The following is a 21,256-nucleotide window of genomic DNA, read 5'->3' on the forward strand; positions in this document are numbered from 1 at the left end:
CAAATTTATTATCTAAAATACAATTGTTACAAAAATTTTATGATAATTATTTGGTCATTCTTTTAATCCACTTATACTGCTCTCTGCTTATTTATTTTTTAACTTAGCATTACTTTATAAAATATAATCCACAATGAAGTATTTGATTAAGTGAAACAACATCTTTATTAAAATGAAAGAGCGGTTTATTAACTCCATTTTGTGTTTTAATTTCTCTATAAATGTCATTTATTCCATGTTTAAATCATCTTTCATGAATGTCAATTATATGCCAATCTCTAGAATATATTATATACTCCATGTTATCTCCATGTTATAAATAACCATATTTTTTATGATAATTCTTTAAAAAATGTTGTTTAGAAGAAGTTGTTGTTTGAATAAACTAATTCGTCTTATAAACCTCTTTATGAAAAGATAGTTTAAAACATTGTTAATATAAACACAAAGGACAATAAAAATAATAACATACATTTCAATTAGATATTATCCCGAAACCAAAAAATCAACAATCCATCTTTAAATTGAACAAATGACACTCTAATGTTTGACATTTTACCAGTATTTGTAAACAGAAATGAAAAGGATATTTTAGAATAACACAAAAAAACAAAGAATAATTAAGGAATTGATATTTGAAAGTGAAACGAAAAAAAAAGAAAGAAAGAGTTTTTTTCTCATTACAAACACAATATCATTCAGTCAAACCCTTATGGAAACAACACATCCATTGTCTAGCTCACCATTTACACAAGACAATACATTTGAATTATTTGAAATTGATGATTTAGAAGATGGAAACAATGACATTGATAATGTTTTAGTGAAAATACAAACTGATCCAACTCAAAACAGTTTCTTAGTTCATCATGAAAACAAATATTTGAAATTAATTAAAAGAATTTGTTTATTTCAAGTGTTTGGATATAAAGGAACATTGATACATGTTGTTGCTTTTTATTTATTCCTTCTTGGGGTAGTGTCTGCTGTTATTGGAGTGTCAATGGATATTACTGTAGAAAAATTACAAGATTTAAGACTATGGTTATGTTCATTAGTTGAAAACTCATTTTATAAAGTCATTATTTGGGTCATTTATACAATAGTTTTAGTTACAATGGCATTTCTTTGGACAAAATTTATTTCACCAACAGCTAATGGATCAGGTGTACCAGAAATGAAAGTAACATTATTAGGCAATCGTATTCCAAATCTTTTAACATTTAAAACTTTAATTGCTAAAGTAATTGGATTAGTTTTTGTTCTTGGAGGAGGTATGTGGGCAGGAAAAGAAGGACCATTCATTCATATTTCATCATGTATTGCTAGTCAATTAACTCGTCTTCCAATCTTTAGATTTCTTAGAAATTCAAATGAGTTATTTATGCAAATGCTTTCTACAGCAACAAGTTGTGGTGTTTCATCAAATTTTGGAACTGCTATTGGTGGTCTTTTATTTTCAGTTGAAGTAACAGCAACATATTTTTCAGTAAGAAATTATTGGTTTGGAACATTTAGTTCAGTAATAGCTGCATTTACATTTAGAGCTATTTTCAATACTTATTCACATTCACCTTCATTATATAGTGGATTATTATCAATTGACTATTCTTTTCCTTCACTTCAAATAAAAGACTCATTAATTTCAATATTACTTGGTGTTATTTGTGGCTTATTTGCTGTTCTTTTTGTAATGTCAGTATCAACAATATTTAAAACACGTCAATACTTAAGAAAATATAAATTAGGAAGAATCCCTTATCTTTATTTAGTTATTGTTGCATTATTTACTGGTGTAGTTACTGCTCCTTGGTATGGAGAACTTAGTCCATTTGGATATCCAACATATACAACATTATCACAAATGTATACTAATAGTTCAGTAAAACCATTATTTGGAAAACATTATCTCTTTGCTTTATTTTTATTATTTATTGCTCGTTTTACAATTACAGCAATGTCTATTTCTATGCCAGTACCAGTTGGGTTATTTTCTACTAATATAGTTGTAGGTTCTGTACTTGGTAGATTTATTGGAGAATGTTTTTCAGTCTGGGGAATATCAAATAATTTAGGACCATCTGGAATGGCTATTATTGGAGGAGCATGTTTTGTTGGATCAATTACACAAACATTTAGTGCAGCTGTGATTATGATAGAATTAATAGATGACATTAGTATTTTAGTACCAATGCTTATTGCCACTGTCATCACTATTTGTTTTTCCAGGTTTTTTACAGTTTGTGTGTATGATAAAATTGCAATTGATAAAAAATTACCTTATATTCCTGATATTCAATATTCCTCAAATCAAACAGCTGAAATGGTCATGGATACTAATTTAGTACTTATTTCAGAATATACTAATCTTGTTGATTTGAAAGAGATTGTTGATCAATTTCAAACTCTTCCTGACAAAATTCTTCCTGTAGTTAATGACCTTGGTTTGTTTATTTTTTTTTCTTTCTAATTCCAAATTTATTCAATTCTTATATTAATATAACAGAACATAGTGTCCTTCTTGGTCAAGTTAAATTAAGTGTATTAAGAAAATTACTTGATGCTCAAATCCCTGAACATGTTGCTAATAAATTCTTGTTAGATTATAGTGAATGTCCACTTCACTTATTAAGACATACTCCTTTAAGTCAAATTCACATGTTGTTTATTGCTGCAGAAATTGATTCTGCCTTTGTGACTAGTAATGGCAGATTGATTGGTGAAATTAACAAGAAATGTTTGACAGAAGCTATCAACAAACAAATGAAGATTCTATTCTAATTTGATTATAGACAATTCTCTTTTTTTTTTCTTTTATCAAACAAATGAACAACTAATCTCTTACCAACTAATAAATAATATTTGTATCTTTTATCATAACACAAACTCTAAATCTTCTTCTTCTTCAAAAAGATTTGTTGAAACTTTTTTGATAGGTTTAGGAATAATATAATCGGATGGAATAAAAATATCATATCGTTCCATTGGAGATGGTATTCTTCTTGGTGTTTTAAAGATTTCATGGTTTTGTAAAACACTCATTGGAGTATTAGTTCTACTACATTGTTTAGATGAATATATAAATGATATTTTCATTTCTTTGGGAGTGTTGGACTTTAAAGATGATGTAGAACTAGAGTGTGATTCAATTCTAGATGAAACCAATGTACTTACAATTCTATGAGTAAAACGAACAAGTTCTGAATTAACTTTATTAGAAAGAACTTTGTATTTCATAAGTTTCAGTGCAATTTCACTGAAAGTTCTGCTTTCTTTATCTACAGAATTATGTTTTAAGGTTGCATGAATGATTTGGATTATTTCTTCTAATGGAATTAACTCAATTTTAGGTAAGTCAATAAAACGAGATTGTACCTCTTTTGATCTTATACAACACAAAAATGATTCAAAAACTTTATTGAATAATTCTAAAATTCTTATTACTCTATCAGTGTCTTCTGGAACAAATAATAAAATATGTTGAATGATTGCTGAAATATATTTAAATAATCCACAAAATACTTTGGCATAAATACTGAGTAAAATATCAGCCATTTGATAATTTAATGTAGTTATATAATTCCCTGTACAATTCCAATCAACAATATTAAAATCAAGAAACATTTCAATCATTTTTTCACATATTAAAAGAGTTGTTTTCCTTCTCTTTTGATACAAAAATTCCATTATTTCAATATCCTTATCAAAAAGAATATTAAAATTTGAATAGAAGTATGAAACCCAATCAATCATTTTACTCAATGTAACACTTAGTCTAAAAAAACAAGTTTCTCTAAATTGTTCTTCTTCAGAATCTATAGGAATATTGTTCTCAAAAACATTTAAATTCCCTCTAAGACTTTCAAGTAAAATATTGTTTTGATCTACAGTAATAATTCGATAGACCAATATGATTAACTTAGAATATCCAATAAAATGAAGTGATGATTCTTTAATTCTACTATAAATCGCTAAAATAACATTCTTATTATTCAAAGGATTTTGATACATTTCAAGGACTTTTTGAATGTCTTCTTCTTTTGAAATAAAACTTTCATTTCTACTTACCCTTTCAACATATTTTTGTTCTTTATTCTTTTTCAAATATCTAATTGTATCAATTACAGACATTCTTAATATTTCTTTTTCATCAAGTTCTTCATTAAATATTATCTTAATTCTTTTAACCTAATCTTCTGTTCATCAAAACCAATACTCTTGAGAACTATCTGTAATCATTCTGGATTCTTCAAAGTTATCTTTCTATCATTTACCCTTCTATTAACTAGCAACCAACTCTAATTTGTTTTATTATAATAATCTAATCAATAACAACCACCTTATTCAACCCCCAAACAAAATTCCAAAGTTCTTTTCTACATTCTTATCTCATATTATTGATTTTCTTTTAGTTTGTTTCTCGTAACAAGAAAGTTATTCTTCCTTTCAAAAACAATCTCCATAACCAATAAAGTCTTCAAATTGGAAGTTATGACATTTATTTTCCCCAAGAAATTCAATCCTTACAATAAAAATCTAATCTAAAATAAAAAACAAAAACGAAGAAAAACGAAAAGAATTAGAGAGAAGAGACTTTGATTGTACTATCAGCTCCACAAGTAAAGATCTTTCCGTCTTCATCAATGAACACATCATTAACTCCAAGTGGATGAACTCTTCCAAGTGTTGTGATTGCTTTCGTTTCAACATTCAATACATATGAATATGAGTCAGCTCCCGCTGTACCAATCATTGTACTATCCTTGTTAAATCTAAGCTTTAAGACTTTTGAGTTATGTGGAACCCATCTTGAATAAATAACTTCATTCGTCTTAGCATCTCGAAGAACAATCTTTCTTGTATCATCTGAATGAACAAAGTATTTACCATCACTTGAATAGTCCATACTGTAAACTGTTCCTTGAATGTCTTCTTTAATTTCTCCTTTTTCAGTTAATTGTCCATCACTATTAATTGAATAAAATTTAATACATCCTTCACTTTTTATTCCTGCACTAAGTATAGTCTTATCTCCATTGATTGCAAGTGTTGCAACTCCATTCCTCTGATTAATGCTTTGAATAATCTCTTTCCCTTGAATAACTTTAATTCCTTTATTAGTTGCAACATATAATGTATTATTATAATATACCCCACAATTTGCTGGAGATTCCGTACTAATACTATCTTCATATTCCATTCGACTTTTATCAATAATCTTAACACAATCATCTGACCCAAGTGTAGCAATTTTATCTCCACAATTAACAATATCATTAATTCTTGTACAATGTCCTTTCCCACTAATTCCAACAGCTTTTCCTGTAGCTTTTTCCCATCGAACAACATGTCCCTTCATTTGATCCTGAATATAAATATTCTCCATCATTTGCAAGTGCAGTAATTGGTTTATTATGTCCTTCAATTACTTCTTTAATATCTCCACTACTCTCTTCAATATTATGCATACTTCCATTTAATGATACACAAATTACTCCATTCTTGGTATTAACTACTCCAAGTTGTTGTTCTTCAATTGTATTTGAAAATTCAATTGTTTTGATTACACTCCCATCTTCTGCATTCCAAACTTTACATGTTTTATCTGCTGATGCTGTAATAAATGTTTTACTATCACTTCCCCATGTAACTGAATAAACTCCTGCTTTATGTTCCGTTTTTTTATATTTCATTTCTCCTGTTTTCCCATCAAATACAGATATACTTTTATCACTTGATACACAAACACACAAACTTCCATCTGGTGAAAATCTTCCACAATTAATAAATCGGCTATGAATATCTTTCATACTCTTCTTAAATTTAAATGGTGGTCCTTCAAACCAACATGGATAATTATCTTCTCCCGTTGTAATTAATCTAAATGGTCGTGTTCCTCTAAAATCACATGACAATAATGTTTTTGTTTGTCCTGAAATCTCTCCAACTGATGATCCAGCATCCCACATAAATACACTTCCTAATTTCTCTTTTCCTTCTCCAACTACACATATCCTTTGACTATCTCCAGTCCATGCAATATCATAAATTGGTCCAGAAAGTGCTTTAAAACTAAACTTTAATGGATGTTCTTTTTGTGTCGTATCCCATATTCTAACATTTCCTTGAACATCCCCTGAACAAATATAATATCCACTTGGACTATATTTCGCACATGTAGTTTCACTTGTATGTTCATAATAAATATCCGTGTCTAATGGATTGTTAACGTTCTTAATAACTATACAATTCCCTGTTGGATAAACAATATGTGTCCCCATCTTATTATGGTCATTATACCCTATATGGACTGGTTTTCCTCTTGTAACAGATGGTAATGGTGCATATACTTGTGTCACTTTAGTCATTTGATTTTACTTTTTGAGTTTCTTTGACGGTGAGTTTATTTAGTTCTTCTAAATTTTAATATTAGAACTAAAGAAAACTAATTAACTAATAAATTTTATTATTTTATTGTTTTTGACAATTCTATTTTTGTTTGTTCTTTTTAACAAATAAAATACATTTAAAATTAAGTAACAATTACATTGAATAATTAGTCAATCAATCATTCAATTATTAACTCATCTATAAGCAGATGTTAATTTATCTAATTCTTTCATTACATATTCAAATGTTTTCATAATCTCTTTTTTCTGTTGATTTAATTCTTCATCCTTTGAATTAAACCCATATATTTCTTTAGCATACTTTTGTTCATAAATTTCACCTAATCCAAGTTTACTCTTCTCTCCATCAAGTTCAATCTCTTTTTTCTCTTTCTTTTGGACTAATGTTTTTCTTACAACATCATCCCAACTTTGTTCTTTTATTCTTCTTCGAATGAGATCTTCTAAACTTAATGTTTGTTCTTTAGTCATTGGAGGTGGTGGTCTATTAGTATTTTGGAAATCAATGTCAAGATCAACTAAACTATCGACTGGTCGTTCTTCCCCTTTAATTTCACCTAACATACTCCAATGTTTTTCTTTCATATTTTCTTCTTCTAACTTAGTAATTTTATTTTTAATGATTTCTTGTTGTTTTTCAAATTCATTCTTTGGTTCTTTTTGAACTTCGTCATTATCATCGTCTTGTTCAAATCCTTCGATTGGTTGATGATCTTCAATGCTATCATTGTTTTCTTCACTCATTTCATCTTCACCACTGTTATCCTCTTCTTTATCAACAATCTCATCCAAATCTCCATCTCCAAGTTCAAAGTTATCCATTTCATCTATGGCTTGATTCATTTTATCCATATCAATCTCTTCATCCATATAACTTAAATCTTCTTTTTCACTATCTCCATTTTTTTCTTTTTCATTATCTTCTTCTATTTCAACTGGTTTAATGGCATCAATTTTTTTCTCTATTTTCTTTTGAATTCCTTTAATCTTTGCTAAATTTTGTTTATTAAATTCATTGATTTGATAATAAATTTGTTCATCTGTGAAATTATCAATAATAATCCCATTAATACCATAATCTACACATTACCTTTTCCTCTTTTAATAAATGAGAATTAAATTTTAAATTATTGAAACAAACATTGTAATATGAATTTTAATGCATCTCTTATTTTTTGTTGGATTGGTGTAGATACACTAGGAAAAATGGTTGTTGGATTTTGATGAATCTGATTAAGTAATTGATGAACTTGTTGTGTCTTTTCGATTGACATGATACAATTTAATATTTTTTGTTTCTTTATTAACCCTATTTCCCTATTATTTCGTTCTTTTCCCAACTTTTTTCCTTTTTCTTTCCTTTTTATTGAAAAACTATTTTGAAAGAATAACAATAACAAAAATCTTGTTCGCTCTTTAAGAAATCATTTAGTTTGGATGTGGAAGGACTAATGAATTTGATCCTTTCATAATCCATTCTTGAGCTTTTCTTTGGTATTTCAAAACTTCTTTATCCTCAATTTTGTTAACACGTTCTGAAAGAGGAAGAGAATAATTAGCACATTTTTCATTCAACCCAACAGATTTAGTTGATGCATTAAAAATAATTTTTGAATTAGCTTTTTGAGTAAATTCAACAGCATTTTGAATATTTTCTGGTGAACATCTAAAAATAAATACTTGTTTTGATTTTATCTGACAACAACGCTTCGTGAAAATTGATGTAAGATACATTTTGTTTTGAAAGGACATTTGAGATGATAATTATAAAAACAAACGCTAATAATTTAGCAAGAATTTCTGTTGAAATGAATCCTTTATCATCCATAAACTTTCTAATGAATGATCCTGATGAAAGAGAATTTTCTTCAAATAAACAAGCAATTTGGTATGAAACATTAAGTTCAAGAAGTTGAAGTGGACTCATTTGACCTTGTTGGGCTTTTGGTTTTCTTTGACTAGTTCGAGTTGAAGTTTGTTTTGATTTTTGGTCTTGTTCTTTATGACTTTGTTCTTCAGGAACATAATCTGAAGCACCAACTATGAGTTTTGTTTTCTTTTGATTCACTTTCTTACTTTTTTTATGAGACTTTTTCTTATCTTTTTTTGGTTTATCAAAATTGCTGCTTGGGTTTCTTTCAACAACAGTTGGTTCTTCAGTTGCACTCATTTCAAAGTACTTTTTTGATTCGTTTATTCTAGTTCTTTTTCTAATTTCATTTTTTATTTCTTTAAAAGAAAAAGAAAGAAGAAATTTTTAGGGTTTTATTCTCTTAATCCTGACGTATAGTTCATTTATCATTTATTTTATTATTTTCATTCAAATAAATTCAAAATATTACAATTATTCTTGTTATATCCATTAAAATTCTTAAAATATTAATTTATAGAAGTCTTTTTAATCATCAAGTGATTTTTTGTATAAATCCAATCAATGAAGATTTAAAATGCTTAGTCTACAAAATTGTTAATGAGATAGTGTTGTCATTTGTCTATTTTATCCATAACTTCTAATACTCTTCTGTTAGAAATATTACTTTCTAATTGTAAAGAATAAACGTCTCTTATTTCTTCCTTGAACCATTCTTAAAAATGAAAAAAGTACTTTTGTTTCTATAAGTAATAATAAGTTTTTAGAGTCTAAAGAACATATCATAAAGAAACAAGTCATATAAAACACAAGACACTCAACTTTTATAAAATAATAATTAATTGTTTCTATGTAAAATAAGAAACATTGATTGAACTAATTTGGTATATTATCAACTTAATAACAAAGAATATTGTTGATAAATAAATGAATCTGTATTTTGTTTTCTATAACATTATGAGTGAATACCATTATCATACACAGTGTTTTTGTTATACTATTTTACATAAGATTGTTTCACCAAATTATGAGTTATTTGATAGACAAAGAATGTCTTGTTTAATGTGAGATAAAGGTGTTAATAAAATACAAATAACATCAAATACAAATTGTGTATATAATGAAATATTTAATAAAAACCATTTAAAACCTAATTGATTATAACTTATAGTAAGTATTGATTGTGTTTGTTGTAATAAATATGATAAATCTAGTTCAATTGTCCTTTGTACGTATTAAAGTATTTGTATACTTTTCTTCATTAAATATTCTTAGTAACACCATAGAATAAATAAAATTACCATTTATAATTCAAATGTTTTACACTACTGTTTGTTAGTTATGAGGTTATTAACTAAACAATATTTCTTTTATTAAATGTTGTAGTTTTCACTAGGAGATGATTAGATTAAAAGAAATTCGTTTCTTTGTTCATTGTGCACTTCTTCTAACTGTATTTTTAGTATTTTTAAACAATTTTATGAGGTTTATAATTTCCTTTTTTTTAAACAATTTGTATGCTTTTCATTGTATTAAATAAATGACGTCCAACTAGAGTGTATTAACATTAAAAGTTGATTTAAATCATAGTGTGATTAATGATATTTTATTTTTACATTTGTTTTATGAACCTGAAGAAAGGATGTTAGTCAATTAACAACAATGATAAACAACAATCTCTTTAAGTTGAAGACACTTTATTTCTATATTACGTCATTTCTTTTACTACCATACTCTTCCAGTTATGTGAATAACTCATATATTTTTAAGAATCATTATGACGTAATAGTAATAGTACTACAGTTGATAGATATTCATCTGAATTATTCAAGATAAAGACAATATTTTATTTAGTAATTTTGTTTATTCTATCTTCATTTCTTGTTATTATGTTTTCTCTTTATAGTTTTGTCTGAGTGAATAGTGAATAATTTCTAGAAGTGGGTTTAAAAAAATGTTATTATTAATCATGATATATTAATGATATAGAATAATTATATATGGTAGAATAACTTTTAGTTGGTAGTCAATAAACATAATGTTATTTAATCATTTAGAATCTCTTTATATTAATAATGAATTTCATTGCATGTAATAAAAATTGAATTAATTCATTTAAATTCTTCAAGAAAGCATTTAAGATAATTTTCACATAAAAAAGTCCAGTTACATTCTTAATTAGATTGTTGAGCTTTTTCTTTTCTTCTACTCATTCTTTTCTTTGCTAAGGCTTTACGTCGTTTAATACGATCTTCTTTAGTTGTTCGTTTAATAACAATTTTAGTTGGTCTATCGAAGTGTGCTAATGTTTTTTCTTCTGATTCATCTATTGGTAATTTACTTAAATATTCTAATAAATCAAATCCTAACACAGGTCTTAAACTTTCAGCTCTTACTTTTGGTTTTTGTAAATAATAAATTTCACTTTCTTCATAATTTTTTACAAACGTATTAAGTTCATTAGCAATTTCTGGAGACACTTCATTTTTTAATGATAATTTTGTTGCATTACTCATTAATTTATTTCCAACTGATTTTAATATATCAGGATGACAAATAAATGGTTGTGCTAATTTGGTTGTTATTTGATAATTTTCTAAATTTCCTGGATTAGAAGTATTTGGGAAAATAGATTTAAGATCATTGTATTGTTCAATGACATTCTTTTCAAGTGAATTGAGATTAAATCCACGTTCTTTTCTTGTGTTTATTTCATCTAATACTTTTTGTAATGTAGAAAAGATGATATAAGATGCAAAATAATTATGACATCTATAAACTAGAGAAGTACATAATGAAATAAAGAATTGATAAGAATCATTAATATCAATTCCAATCATTCTTTTTACAAATGCAGAATATTTATCTGCACGAGATGCAATGTCATGAGTAAATCGGACATATTTTGAATCAATACCTTTTGTTTCTGATGAAATGTCTGAAGTTAAATTACCAAGATAAATAGAAATTGGAATAAGAAAATATAAGTGAGCATCTAATTCAGTCATAATATCAGCAACAATATTCTCATTAATATAGCATAATCTAATTTTCTTACTTTGAACTTTAATTTGAACTCCTTTCTTTTGCATTTCAATTTTTCTATCTGCTACTGCAACATTAATACATTCAGAGTCAAAAACTAATGAACAATATGTATTCATAAATTTTAATATTGTATCACAATATGGTGTATGAAAATCTTCATTATAATTAACATACCAGAAGAATATTAAATTCATTATTGTTTGTTCTATCTCACATGGATCTTTTGGATATGATTTATATCTTTCATCAGTTTGACAATCAAAAAGAGCAAATAAAAATTCACTCATTACATCTGCTGCAATCATTTTCTTATTTTTAAATGGAAAAGTAATAGCATAACCTTCAATAAGAACATTTTGATAATTCACTCCTTGCTCTTCATTAGAATTATCTCTATATGCCATATCTAATTGTGCTTTTAATAACCCTCTAAAATTAAATAATTCTTTAATATATGAATTTGTTACTGATAATGGTTTTTTATCTGTTTTCTTTTTAGGAATTCTAGTAAAAACATCTGTTTCTATCTTCTTGAAAAATTCTGTTGCTTTAAATATTTTCTTTTTATCTTTTGTTAAACAATGAGCAACAGCTTTAGAAAGACATTCTATCGTTTTGTCATATTTCTTAAAGTTAAATTGATTTTCCGGATCATTTTCTGGAATTTTTATTTGGTTTAAGGTAATCTTAGCAAATGGTTCTTCAATTGAAAATAAATACATTACATAATTAAGTCTATATAATGCAATATTTAATCCACTTTTTGTTCCATTTGAATAAAATTCTTTACAAAAAGCTAAAATACTTTGACTTAAATATTTTATTGCTTTTTCAGTAAGAATTATCCATCTCCCACGATGATTTGGTGATAGAATTTCATCAGTTGTATAACATAATGGTGTAAGTGCTATGATTCGTTGATAAACATTATTTACTATTTGTTATTATTTTTTATGTTTCTATTTCATGTATATACTGTTAGTAAAAAGAAAAGAAAGTTATATCCAATGTCATCATTTAATCAATGGTACTTTTACTTTCTTTATCTTATTTTATAAATGAACATTAAACAAACAAATTGGTAATACACTATTTGAAAGAACATCTATAGAAAATTGTTCTGGAAATAATCCATCTTTTTTCATTTTATTAAAATCTTCAACAATTTCAAGTGCAGTTACCTAACTTAATTAACTTCTTTTTTTTATGCTCATCTTTTGTTTAAATAAAAAAGTAATTCGTTACAAACCAATGGCGTCACTGGTGGAATAGTTGCTGATTTTCGTGACATGTTATTCTTTTTCAAGATTGAAACAAAGTTTTTTTCACATTTTTTCTTCTTTTTGTTTTTAATTTTTCTGACTTTCTTTAATCAAATCATAATCTTTCTTTGACTGGTTCAAATTTTTAAACCAAACAACGCATAAAACATTACTATTCATTATAAAGATATTACAAATCTATGTTTATTTGAATATGTGTTGTTGGACTCTTATTATTTATGAGAAAATCAATGGTGTCAACAAATTGATAAATCTGTAAAATAAAAAGAAACTAGTAAATTCAGTTAATGGAAAAACAGACATACATTGAAGGTTGGGAAAGTTTGAATGAAAATGACATTGATCTCAAATTAATGAGAATGGGATTTGAGACAATTACTGAAAAGTCTAAAATCACACCTGAAATAACTCCAGATGAATTAATGACAAATGTTTTTGATATTGTCTCACAACTAAATATGATATCAAATAAATTTTATTCAGGATATGATAAAAGTAATAAAGAAAATGAATTTAATAAAGAATTTGATTCAGAAAAAGTTTCATGTGCAAACCAATGGAACAAAATTGTCATACCAACAGATGAAGATGATATCCATACGTTCTTTATTGGAGGCAGTCCTTATTTTGTAGAAGAAAATAAGATTTTACTTCAATCTCAAAAAACAAATGGAAACGAAGCGGTTTTAATGACAGAAGAAGAGATGAGATCATTTTATGACATTTTTGATTATTTATCTTCTTCTCAATTACAAACCACAAAAGAAATGATGAATGAATTTAAAAAAAGTTCAAATGAAAATTAATTGTAATGAATTTCTGTACTTTTTTTTAATAATTAACATATCTCAGTTTATTTTTATAATTAAAATAATTTTAAATAAAACAAAAACCTTTCAAACAATTCATCTCTTTTTGATAAGTATTTGAACGTAATGAAAAGAAATTTTCTTAGTCTATTTTAATCGAAAAGACATTTATGTTTAAACATTACAAAATTTAAAAAAAAAGAATGGAACTGATCCTTTTTGTGTTTACATTATGGTTGGTGTCAAGCATTCCATTAAAAAAAGAAAACCAATTAGAAAAAGCTCAATTAAACAGTAAAGACTTACAAAGGACTGAACAGATATTTGGAAACTTCATAAAAATGATAAACACATTATTTCCTGAAGATGAAGAGTTAGAAAATACCTTTCTTATAATGCAAGAGGGTATTTTTGTTTTAAAAGAAGATTCAAACTATACAATGGAAGAAAACCAGAAAAAAATGATTATTGAAAAACTTGCTGAAAAAGTCAAAGTTCTGATAAGTATGTTTGAAAAAGAAAGTGAGTCAGTAGACTTTATCAATAAGAGAGTGAAAAATATTTTTGAAAAATATCAATGTGTTAATAATTATCAATTAAAAAAGCAACCATTTGATAAAAAAAAAGATGCATTAAATCAATTAATTGAACTTGAGAAAAGAAAAGTTGAACAACATAAAGAAAGAATAGTATTAGAGATTCCTGATAATATATTGAATATTATTAATGAAATAGAAGAAATAGAAAAGCCAATTGAAGTTGCATTAATGCAAGTGAAAGACAAACTCATACAAGTTTTAAAAAATGAAACAAAAGTTAAAGAATTAATTATTAAGTCAAAACAAAAAGAAAATAAAGTTAAGTGTAACAACCATTCAAGAAAAAATCAGAATAAGTCAATTATTCAAATTTTAGTTAACCTGTTTGTTTGTTCAATTAATAATTTCCAAACGTCATTAAAAGAAGCTATTCACAAGAGAATAAAAGAAAAAGAACTTGCTCGAAAACAATTAGAAAAAGTACTTAGTTCATTACTTAGTCATATTATTACTAATATTCAAACTATTATAAAATTTGTGAAAAGTCGATTAGAAATATTTGGTTCTAAAATCATCTTTTATAAAAACACCCAAGTAAAAAACAAGACAAAAGAGTCACTCAACACAAAAGAAGTTAAAGAGAAATAATTTAATGTTTTTAGTAAAGCTAAAACAAAAGAATTAAAGTGATAGTTAATAAAAGTAAATAATAAAATTGTAATAAGAAGAAGAATTAACACTCTTTTTTGTTTAAGACAAACTAAATAAAATAGAAAAAGATACTAAGAGAATGAATAATAAAAGGGAATTTGAGAAGTAGAATGCTTCTATTCAACAGTTTTGAAAAAAAGATAAAAAAAAAGAAGGAAATAGTGTTATTATGGACTGTCAAAAAACACTTTTATACGAAAAAAACAACTTCCCGAAAAAAAGGAAGAAAAAGACAGTAAATAAAGAAAGATGAAAAGAATAATAGAGAATAAATGTGATAACCCTAAAAATATTTAAATAATTACACAAACTAATTAATAACAAATACCATTGCTATGTCTCAATTGAAGGATTTACAAACAAGAGTTTTACATACTCCATCTAAGTGGGGAGAACCATTACATGCACATACTTTCCCAATTTTCCAAACATCAACATACCTTTTTGATGATACTCAAATGGGAGCCGATTTATTTGGAGGAAAAAGAGAAGGACATATGTATTCTCGTATGGGAAATCCAACTGTTGAATATTTTGAAGAACTTGTTAATTCATTAGAAGGAGGAGTTGGAACTGCTGCTTTTGGTTCAGGAATGGGTGCTATTCATTCTGCAACAATGGGACTTCTTAAAGCTGGTGATCATCTTATTTCTGGTGATACTCTTTATGGATGTACTGTTGAATTATTTGGAAATAGATTTAAAGATATGGGTGTTGATGTTTCATTTGTTAATACTGCATCTGATGAAGCTGTTGTAAAAGCATGGAAACCAAATACCAAGATGGTTTATTTAGAATCACCAGCAAATCCAACATGTAAAGTTTCAGATATTAAAGGAATTGCTAAGATTTGTCATGAAAAAGGTGCTATTTTAGTTGTTGATTGTACTTTTACTACACCAGTATTCCTTCCAGCTTTAGAACTTGGAGCAGATGTTGTTCTTCATTCAATTACTAAGTACATTAATGGACATGGTGATGTAGTTGGTGGTGTTGTTACAACTAAAAACCCAGAACTTCTTCAAAAGATTAAAGCATTTAGAAAAGATACAGGATCATTAATGGCACCAATGGATGCATTCTTATGTATTCGTGGAGTTAAAACACTTCCAATGAGAATGAAAGTTCATATGGAGAATGGACTTAAAGTTGCCAAATTCTTAGAACAACATCCAAAAATTAAACAAGTTAATCATCCAGGACTTGAATCATTCCCAGGTCATAAAATTGCTATGGAACAAATGAAAGGATTTGGTTCTACTTTCTCATTTGAAATGAAATCATTTGAAGCTGCTAAAAAACTTATGGAACATGTTAAATTATGTGGATTAGCTGTTTCTCTTGGAACTTTAGATACCCTTATTGAACATCCTGCTTCAATGACGCATGCTGCTGTTCCAGAACATCTTCTTAAACAACAAGGTTTAACTAGAGAACTTGTAAGAATTTCCGTTGGATTAGAAAATCCAGATGATATCATTGCTGATTTAAAACAAGCTCTTGAACAATGCTAATTGAATAAAAATGAATCGGACATAGAATTACTCTTATTTAATAAAATTTCTTTATTTTAAGATATATAATAAATAAATATATTTAATATTATTTTAGAATAGATGAAGACATAATTTTATTTCAAAATAAACAAATATTTGATTTGGTTTATAGATAATTATTTTGAATATAAATATTGTTTTTATTTAATTGAAAATAAAGGATAATAAATTACTTTATAAATTAACCAAATTGTATTTAGAAATATTAATAAAAAACAATAAATAAAACAGAGTATTATGATTCTATTAGATGTTTTTCTAAAATATTATTTAAAGAGGTAGTGGTTTGCCTTTGTAATATATCAAATATTCATAAAGGTGTTAATTATTTAAATATTCAATTGGAAATATTCTTTGATAGTTGATAAAGGAATAATTGTGAGAAAAGAGAATAAAAGAAAAAATAAAAAAACGAAGTTATTAATGACGATAATGGTATAGAATAATGAATGTCATAATTACAGTAATGATGTCAATTAATAACATCAATGTTATTCCAAGATAAACTGAAACATAGTAATTCATTATTCCAGCTACTAGAATAGCTCCATGAAGAGATACAAATATAATTGAATATATAATATCTTTCTTATTACGGTGTAATAATAAAGAAAGACTAGTGTATGAACATATCAAATACACAGAGTAACAAAAACCATTGAATGCAACAACAGTGAAATTTCCAATTATTGGATTTAAAAGATAAAGGTCTGCATCTCCTGTTGATAAAAGTAAATAAGGAACATTATGAATTAATACTTGACATACAGCAGCACCAACCCCAAGTCCAAATCCAACTAATTTAATTTCATCAAATTTTTTTGTGAAATAATGAATACCAATTAGTGTTGTAAATCTAATAACTTCTGTAATAATAAATGAATAAATAATCAATACATAATGTTGGTGTGAAAAAGGTAATACTAACCACACCAAAGAAATAATACTTAAAGCTATCAACCATGAAATTGAACTATTATATCATTATCATTTTTATTCATTAAGTTTATTCATCATTTAACAAACCCTGCAATAGATGCGATTAGTTGTTGACTATTTTTCATGGCAAAATAAATAAGGAATATTAATGAAACTCCACTTGCAACAAAAATACTAGCCAAGCAGAACAACATAAACGAAAATTAATCCTAAGATTTTTAAGTTTTTAAAATTTTTTATTTAAAAAAAAAGACAAATAAATTGTTATTAAAAACAAAGAAATAATACAAATTTTTGATTTACAAAACAATTCAAAGAATAAAAAGACTTAAAAAGAAAAAAACAAAAAAAAAGTAAATTAATAAAAAGCAATTAATTAAGTATTAATAGAACTAGCTTCTATTCTTCCTGGCTCAGGGGAGACTAATCCCGTCTCTTCGTCTTCTTCTTCAAGCAGCTCTACTGAGTATATTTGGTTGTGATCTCCGCAGTATTCCATAACATTCATCATGTTTTTTATTACAATGTTTTTTACTTCTTTCTCGATGTCAATTTCAATTTTTAATTCTTTAATTAATTTAATACTTTCTTTATTCATTATTCCGTTTATTGAAATTACTACTGGATTTATTTTGTCATCTTTTTATTTTTCTATTTTCATTAGCCTATTCTTTAATTCTTTATACATATTTCTTTTCTTCCAATAGGCTCCATTAATATTGTGATCATCCACAATAATCATATCAAATAATAAACCAGTTTTATTCTTTTTATCTAATACATATATGTCTGGTCTTTTGTGATATTGTCATTCACTTTTAGGCATGATTTGTTTGTTCCATATCATAGTGATGTCTTTATATTGGAACACTGTTTCATATGGAGGTTTTTTATATTGATTATTTCCTGTGTATTTTCTTATTAATCCCTCCCATATTATAATGCCAATATGGTCATGTTTTTCCATTTGTGATTTTTTATGACCAATACAAGATAGTAGAATGTGGTCTACTGTAGCTATCTTGTCTTTACATAGTGGTCAGTATTTCAATCTTTCATTTTTCATTATTTTTGCTTTTTTATACCCACAAAATATTGCTCCATCTTGCATTTTAGTTAATTGGAGAAATTCATTTTCTTAATATTGATGGACTTCCATGCTTTCACTGTAGTAGTTTTATCTACTCATTTTGACTCGAACTATCTTCTAAAATATCCACTTATTTGATGACACTTCCATTTTTTGATGTATTGGTCATTAATTTCTTTATTTCTACTACTACTTCTTTTTCTTTTTTCTTTTCTATCCCTTCATTTATTATTTCTTCTATTTTTGTTTCATTTATTTTATGACCTAGGGCTTTTTTAATTCTATTCCATATTCCATTCTTACTGTACCATCTATCTAATATGTTATTTCCTATTTCACTTTCTCTGGTACAGTAGTACATTACTGTTCTTACTAATTCAATAACATATTCATCATTTATATTTATTAATCCTTCACCCATTTCTTCTATAATGACATACAACCTATCTTTGGAGTTTCACCAATGTATTTTGCCTTTCTTAAATATTTTCTTATCTCCAAATCAATTTTGTCTAAGTGATTTTCCAATTTACAACTGATGCTGAATATCTGAAGATAGGGATTACTTCAGTGTTTATTCTAGTAATATATCTTCTATTACTACTTTCATCACTGTTTATTTCTTCCATCTTCTGATTCATTTTTTCTTTGATGGTTTTACAATTGAAGGCGTCATCAATTTCATCGGACTGCCATATTCCTAAGTATTTATACAAGTCATCACTTTCAATTACATTGATGTTCTGCATTCCATTTGGTATTTCTTTAATGTTTTTTAATACCATTCCTGACTTTTTCTCATTCATTTCAATATGTAACTTATTATTTCTTTAATTTCATTGTGGATTATTCCCATTTCTTCACTACTTTGCATCATTATTCTCATTTCATCAATATATAAAGTGTGATTTGCTTTTGGGAATTTCTCTTCGATGATTTGAGAAATTACATTCATCTGAATGATGAAGAGTAGATTTGATAAGGAATCACCTTGTAAAATTCCTCTATTTAATTTAATATATCCTAGATATTCATTAAATTTATAGCCGATGAATATCTTCAATCTAGTCATCATACTTTCAATAATGTCAATGATGACACACTCATAATTAAAATATTTTAATGATTCAATTACCCATTCGTGGTTGACTGTGTCATATGCTTTCTTAATGTCATAATATGACTCATCATATTTTGGGTATTTCTCTTCTTTCTGCTGCTTTAACATATAACTATTAATTATTCCTTCTTTAGCAGCTAAAGATTGTAATTTACACCCCAGTTGATTTTTACTAATTTTAAATGATTCACTATTCATATTAAGTCTAATGTGAATCTTTTCTTTTAATATGAGGTAAATACTTTCATAATTACATTTGTACAACTAATAGGACGATAATTAGTGACATCGTTCCTATCACTTTGTGGATTAATAAAGTTCTTCCACTTACCATGTCTAATGGGATGTTTTGAATGAAGTTCAACCATTCATTGAAGATATTGAGAATGATTTCTCTTGATGATGACATTCTTTTCAAATAAGACCCATATATAGTGTCTATTCCTGGTGCTTTCCAGTTACTTATTCTCATTATACTTAAATTTAATTCATTTAATGTTATTATGACACTATCATAATTTCTATATCTTTCATTCAATATCGTGTTTTGTTTTATTTTCCAATTTTCTTTATTTAATATCACCTGTATTTCATATAACATTTCTAATATTCTAAAGTAATATCGTTATTTTTGTATATTTCATTTTTTGTTTCTTCCTTATTCTAATTTTCTTGTTATAATCAAACATGATTTTATTTGTATTGATTCTGATTATTTCATTTTTATTAAATTTAATTCTTTCCTTTATCATAGTCATCATATATTTTAGGTACTTTATTCTTTCTAGTGCTTTGACTTTTATTCCTTCTTCATCATATTCTTTTAATTTCATGATGCACTTTATTCTCTACAATTTCTTCCCTTGACCAAATCTTCTAGTCTATTGATTTTCTTTAGGATTTCTTTTATTTCATCAAATTTGTCTCCTATTATTTTATTTTGGAGATAGAGGTGCATAATCATTGAAATCCTTTTCATATCATCTTGCAGATCCTGCATTCTGCTTCTTGATATTATCCAATCTATTATTAATTTCCATTATTAATTAGTCAGCTTCTTTTCTTTTTCAGTAGTAATTAATGTTTGTACATTTTTCTACTTTCATTTCTTTCACTTTATTGATGAGAGTGTTAAGATATTCTTCATCAATTTCTGTAGAGTTATTCTTTATTATGATTTTTTATTATTGAATTACACTCTACTCTTCCTTCTATTATATCATTTACTTTCATTTTAATGTACCGTTTAGTGGTTTCTTTTATTTTATGAGACATTTTAATATATTTAATATTTTCTTTTTCATTATTTACATTAATGTTTGTCACTTTTATCATATTTTCTATTTGTTCCCATCTTAATTTCTTATATAATTTCTTATTCAACCAATTAATTGCAAAACAATACAACACTTCATTTAAAATTTGATTTCTTTGGTTTGTTGTATTTCTTGTCTGATTATCATCTCTTGTTTTTTGACAATCAGTGCTTTTCTCTTCGATTTCCACTACTGTCTTTTCATAGGAGTAGTTTCGTTCATCTCCATCGTTCCTGATGATGTTTTCCTCAATACTGGTTGTGTATTTATCACAAGTGTCATTGTTTTCTTCTTCTCCAGTTCCTTCTGTGAGATAAAATTTTCAATATCATCTTGTTGTTTTGATATTATTTGTTTTTGTGTTTCATTTTCTTTTTGTGTGTTGTCTAATTCTTCTCTTGTTATTTCTGCAATTTCTTGGTTTTTAATTGCAATTTCTTGATATTCAGAGATTTGTTTTTCTTTATCTCTTATTTCCTTCTTTAATTCTTCAGTGTTTTCCTCTATCATTTCAATTTTCTTCTCTAGTGTGTTTGCATTTTGTTCTAGCGTTTTGTTTCTCTTT

The 21,256-nt window shown here is 26.4% G+C and overlaps 10 protein-coding genes across 10 annotated transcripts, besides 1 other annotated feature; 4 read left to right on the top strand and 6 right to left on the bottom strand.

The window, feature by feature from the left end:
• Window positions 1-712: 712 nt before the first annotated feature.
• Window positions 713-2,781, top strand: EHI_142170 (chloride channel protein 2, putative; the record flags this gene model as incomplete). Its single annotated transcript, XM_646083.2, has 2 exons — window positions 713-2,444; window positions 2,507-2,781. 2 exons carry the CDS (start codon window positions 713-715, stop codon window positions 2,779-2,781), a joined length of 2,007 nt encoding a protein of 668 aa, XP_651175.2.
• A 93-nt stretch (window positions 2,782-2,874) lies between these two features.
• Window positions 2,875-4,131, bottom strand: EHI_142180 (uncharacterized protein; the record flags this gene model as incomplete). The annotated part of the gene is made up of 1 exon (XM_651001.1): window positions 2,875-4,131. One exon carries the CDS (start codon window positions 4,129-4,131, stop codon window positions 2,875-2,877), a length of 1,257 nt encoding a protein of 418 aa, XP_656093.1.
• A 448-nt stretch (window positions 4,132-4,579) lies between these two features.
• EHI_142190 (WD repeat protein 2, putative) lies at window positions 4,580-6,368 on the bottom strand (the record flags this gene model as incomplete). The annotated part of the gene is given in 2 exon segments (XM_001913455.1): window positions 4,580-5,328; window positions 5,345-6,368. The coding sequence occupies 2 exon segments, from the start codon at window positions 6,366-6,368 to the stop codon at window positions 4,580-4,582; spliced, it is 1,773 nt and encodes a 590-aa protein (XP_001913490.1).
• Window positions 6,369-6,584: 216 nt separating this feature from the next.
• Window positions 6,585-7,684, bottom strand: EHI_142200 (U3 small nucleolar ribonucleoprotein subunit, putative; the record flags this gene model as incomplete). The annotated part of the gene is made up of 2 exons (XM_651003.1): window positions 6,585-7,489; window positions 7,552-7,684. 2 exons carry the CDS (start codon window positions 7,682-7,684, stop codon window positions 6,585-6,587), a joined length of 1,038 nt encoding a protein of 345 aa, XP_656095.1.
• Window positions 7,685-7,815: 131 nt separating this feature from the next.
• Window positions 7,816-8,580, bottom strand: EHI_142210 (uncharacterized protein; the record flags this gene model as incomplete). The annotated part of the gene is made up of 2 exons (XM_643281.2): window positions 7,816-8,076; window positions 8,189-8,580. 2 exons carry the CDS (start codon window positions 8,578-8,580, stop codon window positions 7,839-7,841), a joined length of 630 nt encoding a protein of 209 aa, XP_648373.1. The 3' UTR covers window positions 7,816-7,838.
• Window positions 8,581-10,392: 1,812 nt separating this feature from the next.
• On the bottom strand, window positions 10,393-12,473 carry EHI_142220 (uncharacterized protein; the record flags this gene model as incomplete). Its single annotated transcript, XM_650986.2, has 2 exons — window positions 10,393-12,262; window positions 12,404-12,473. 2 exons carry the CDS (start codon window positions 12,471-12,473, stop codon window positions 10,455-10,457), a joined length of 1,878 nt encoding a protein of 625 aa, XP_656078.2. The 3' UTR covers window positions 10,393-10,454.
• A 425-nt stretch (window positions 12,474-12,898) lies between these two features.
• EHI_142230 (uncharacterized protein) lies at window positions 12,899-13,417 on the top strand (the record flags this gene model as incomplete). Its single annotated transcript, XM_001913456.1, has 1 exon — window positions 12,899-13,417. One exon carries the CDS (start codon window positions 12,899-12,901, stop codon window positions 13,415-13,417), a length of 519 nt encoding a protein of 172 aa, XP_001913491.1.
• Window positions 13,418-13,623: 206 nt separating this feature from the next.
• On the top strand, window positions 13,624-14,607 carry EHI_142240 (uncharacterized protein; the record flags this gene model as incomplete). Its single annotated transcript, XM_643713.1, has 1 exon — window positions 13,624-14,607. The coding sequence occupies one exon, from the start codon at window positions 13,624-13,626 to the stop codon at window positions 14,605-14,607; it is 984 nt and encodes a 327-aa protein (XP_648805.1).
• Window positions 14,608-15,005: 398 nt separating this feature from the next.
• On the top strand, window positions 15,006-16,184 carry EHI_142250 (methionine gamma-lyase; the record flags this gene model as incomplete). Its single annotated transcript, XM_643714.1, has 1 exon — window positions 15,006-16,184. One exon carries the CDS (start codon window positions 15,006-15,008, stop codon window positions 16,182-16,184), a length of 1,179 nt encoding a protein of 392 aa, XP_648806.1.
• Window positions 16,185-16,627: 443 nt separating this feature from the next.
• EHI_142260 (uncharacterized protein) lies at window positions 16,628-17,336 on the bottom strand. Its single transcript, XM_001913457.1, has 2 exons — window positions 17,253-17,336; window positions 16,628-17,199 (listed from the first exon to the last, which is right to left on the bottom strand). The coding sequence occupies exons 1-2, from the start codon at window positions 17,288-17,290 to the stop codon at window positions 16,647-16,649; spliced, it is 591 nt and encodes a 196-aa protein (XP_001913492.1). The 5' UTR covers window positions 17,291-17,336; the 3' UTR covers window positions 16,628-16,646.
• Window positions 17,337-17,527: 191 nt separating this feature from the next.
• Window positions 17,528-21,256: part of a repeat region that runs on past the window's edge.

This window comes from Entamoeba histolytica, genomic scaffold, assembly GCF_000208925.1.
Source record: "Entamoeba histolytica HM-1:IMSS scf_1104750518443 genomic scaffold, whole genome shotgun sequence".
Lineage (NCBI taxonomy): Eukaryota > Evosea > Mastigamoebida > Endamoebidae > Entamoeba > Entamoeba histolytica.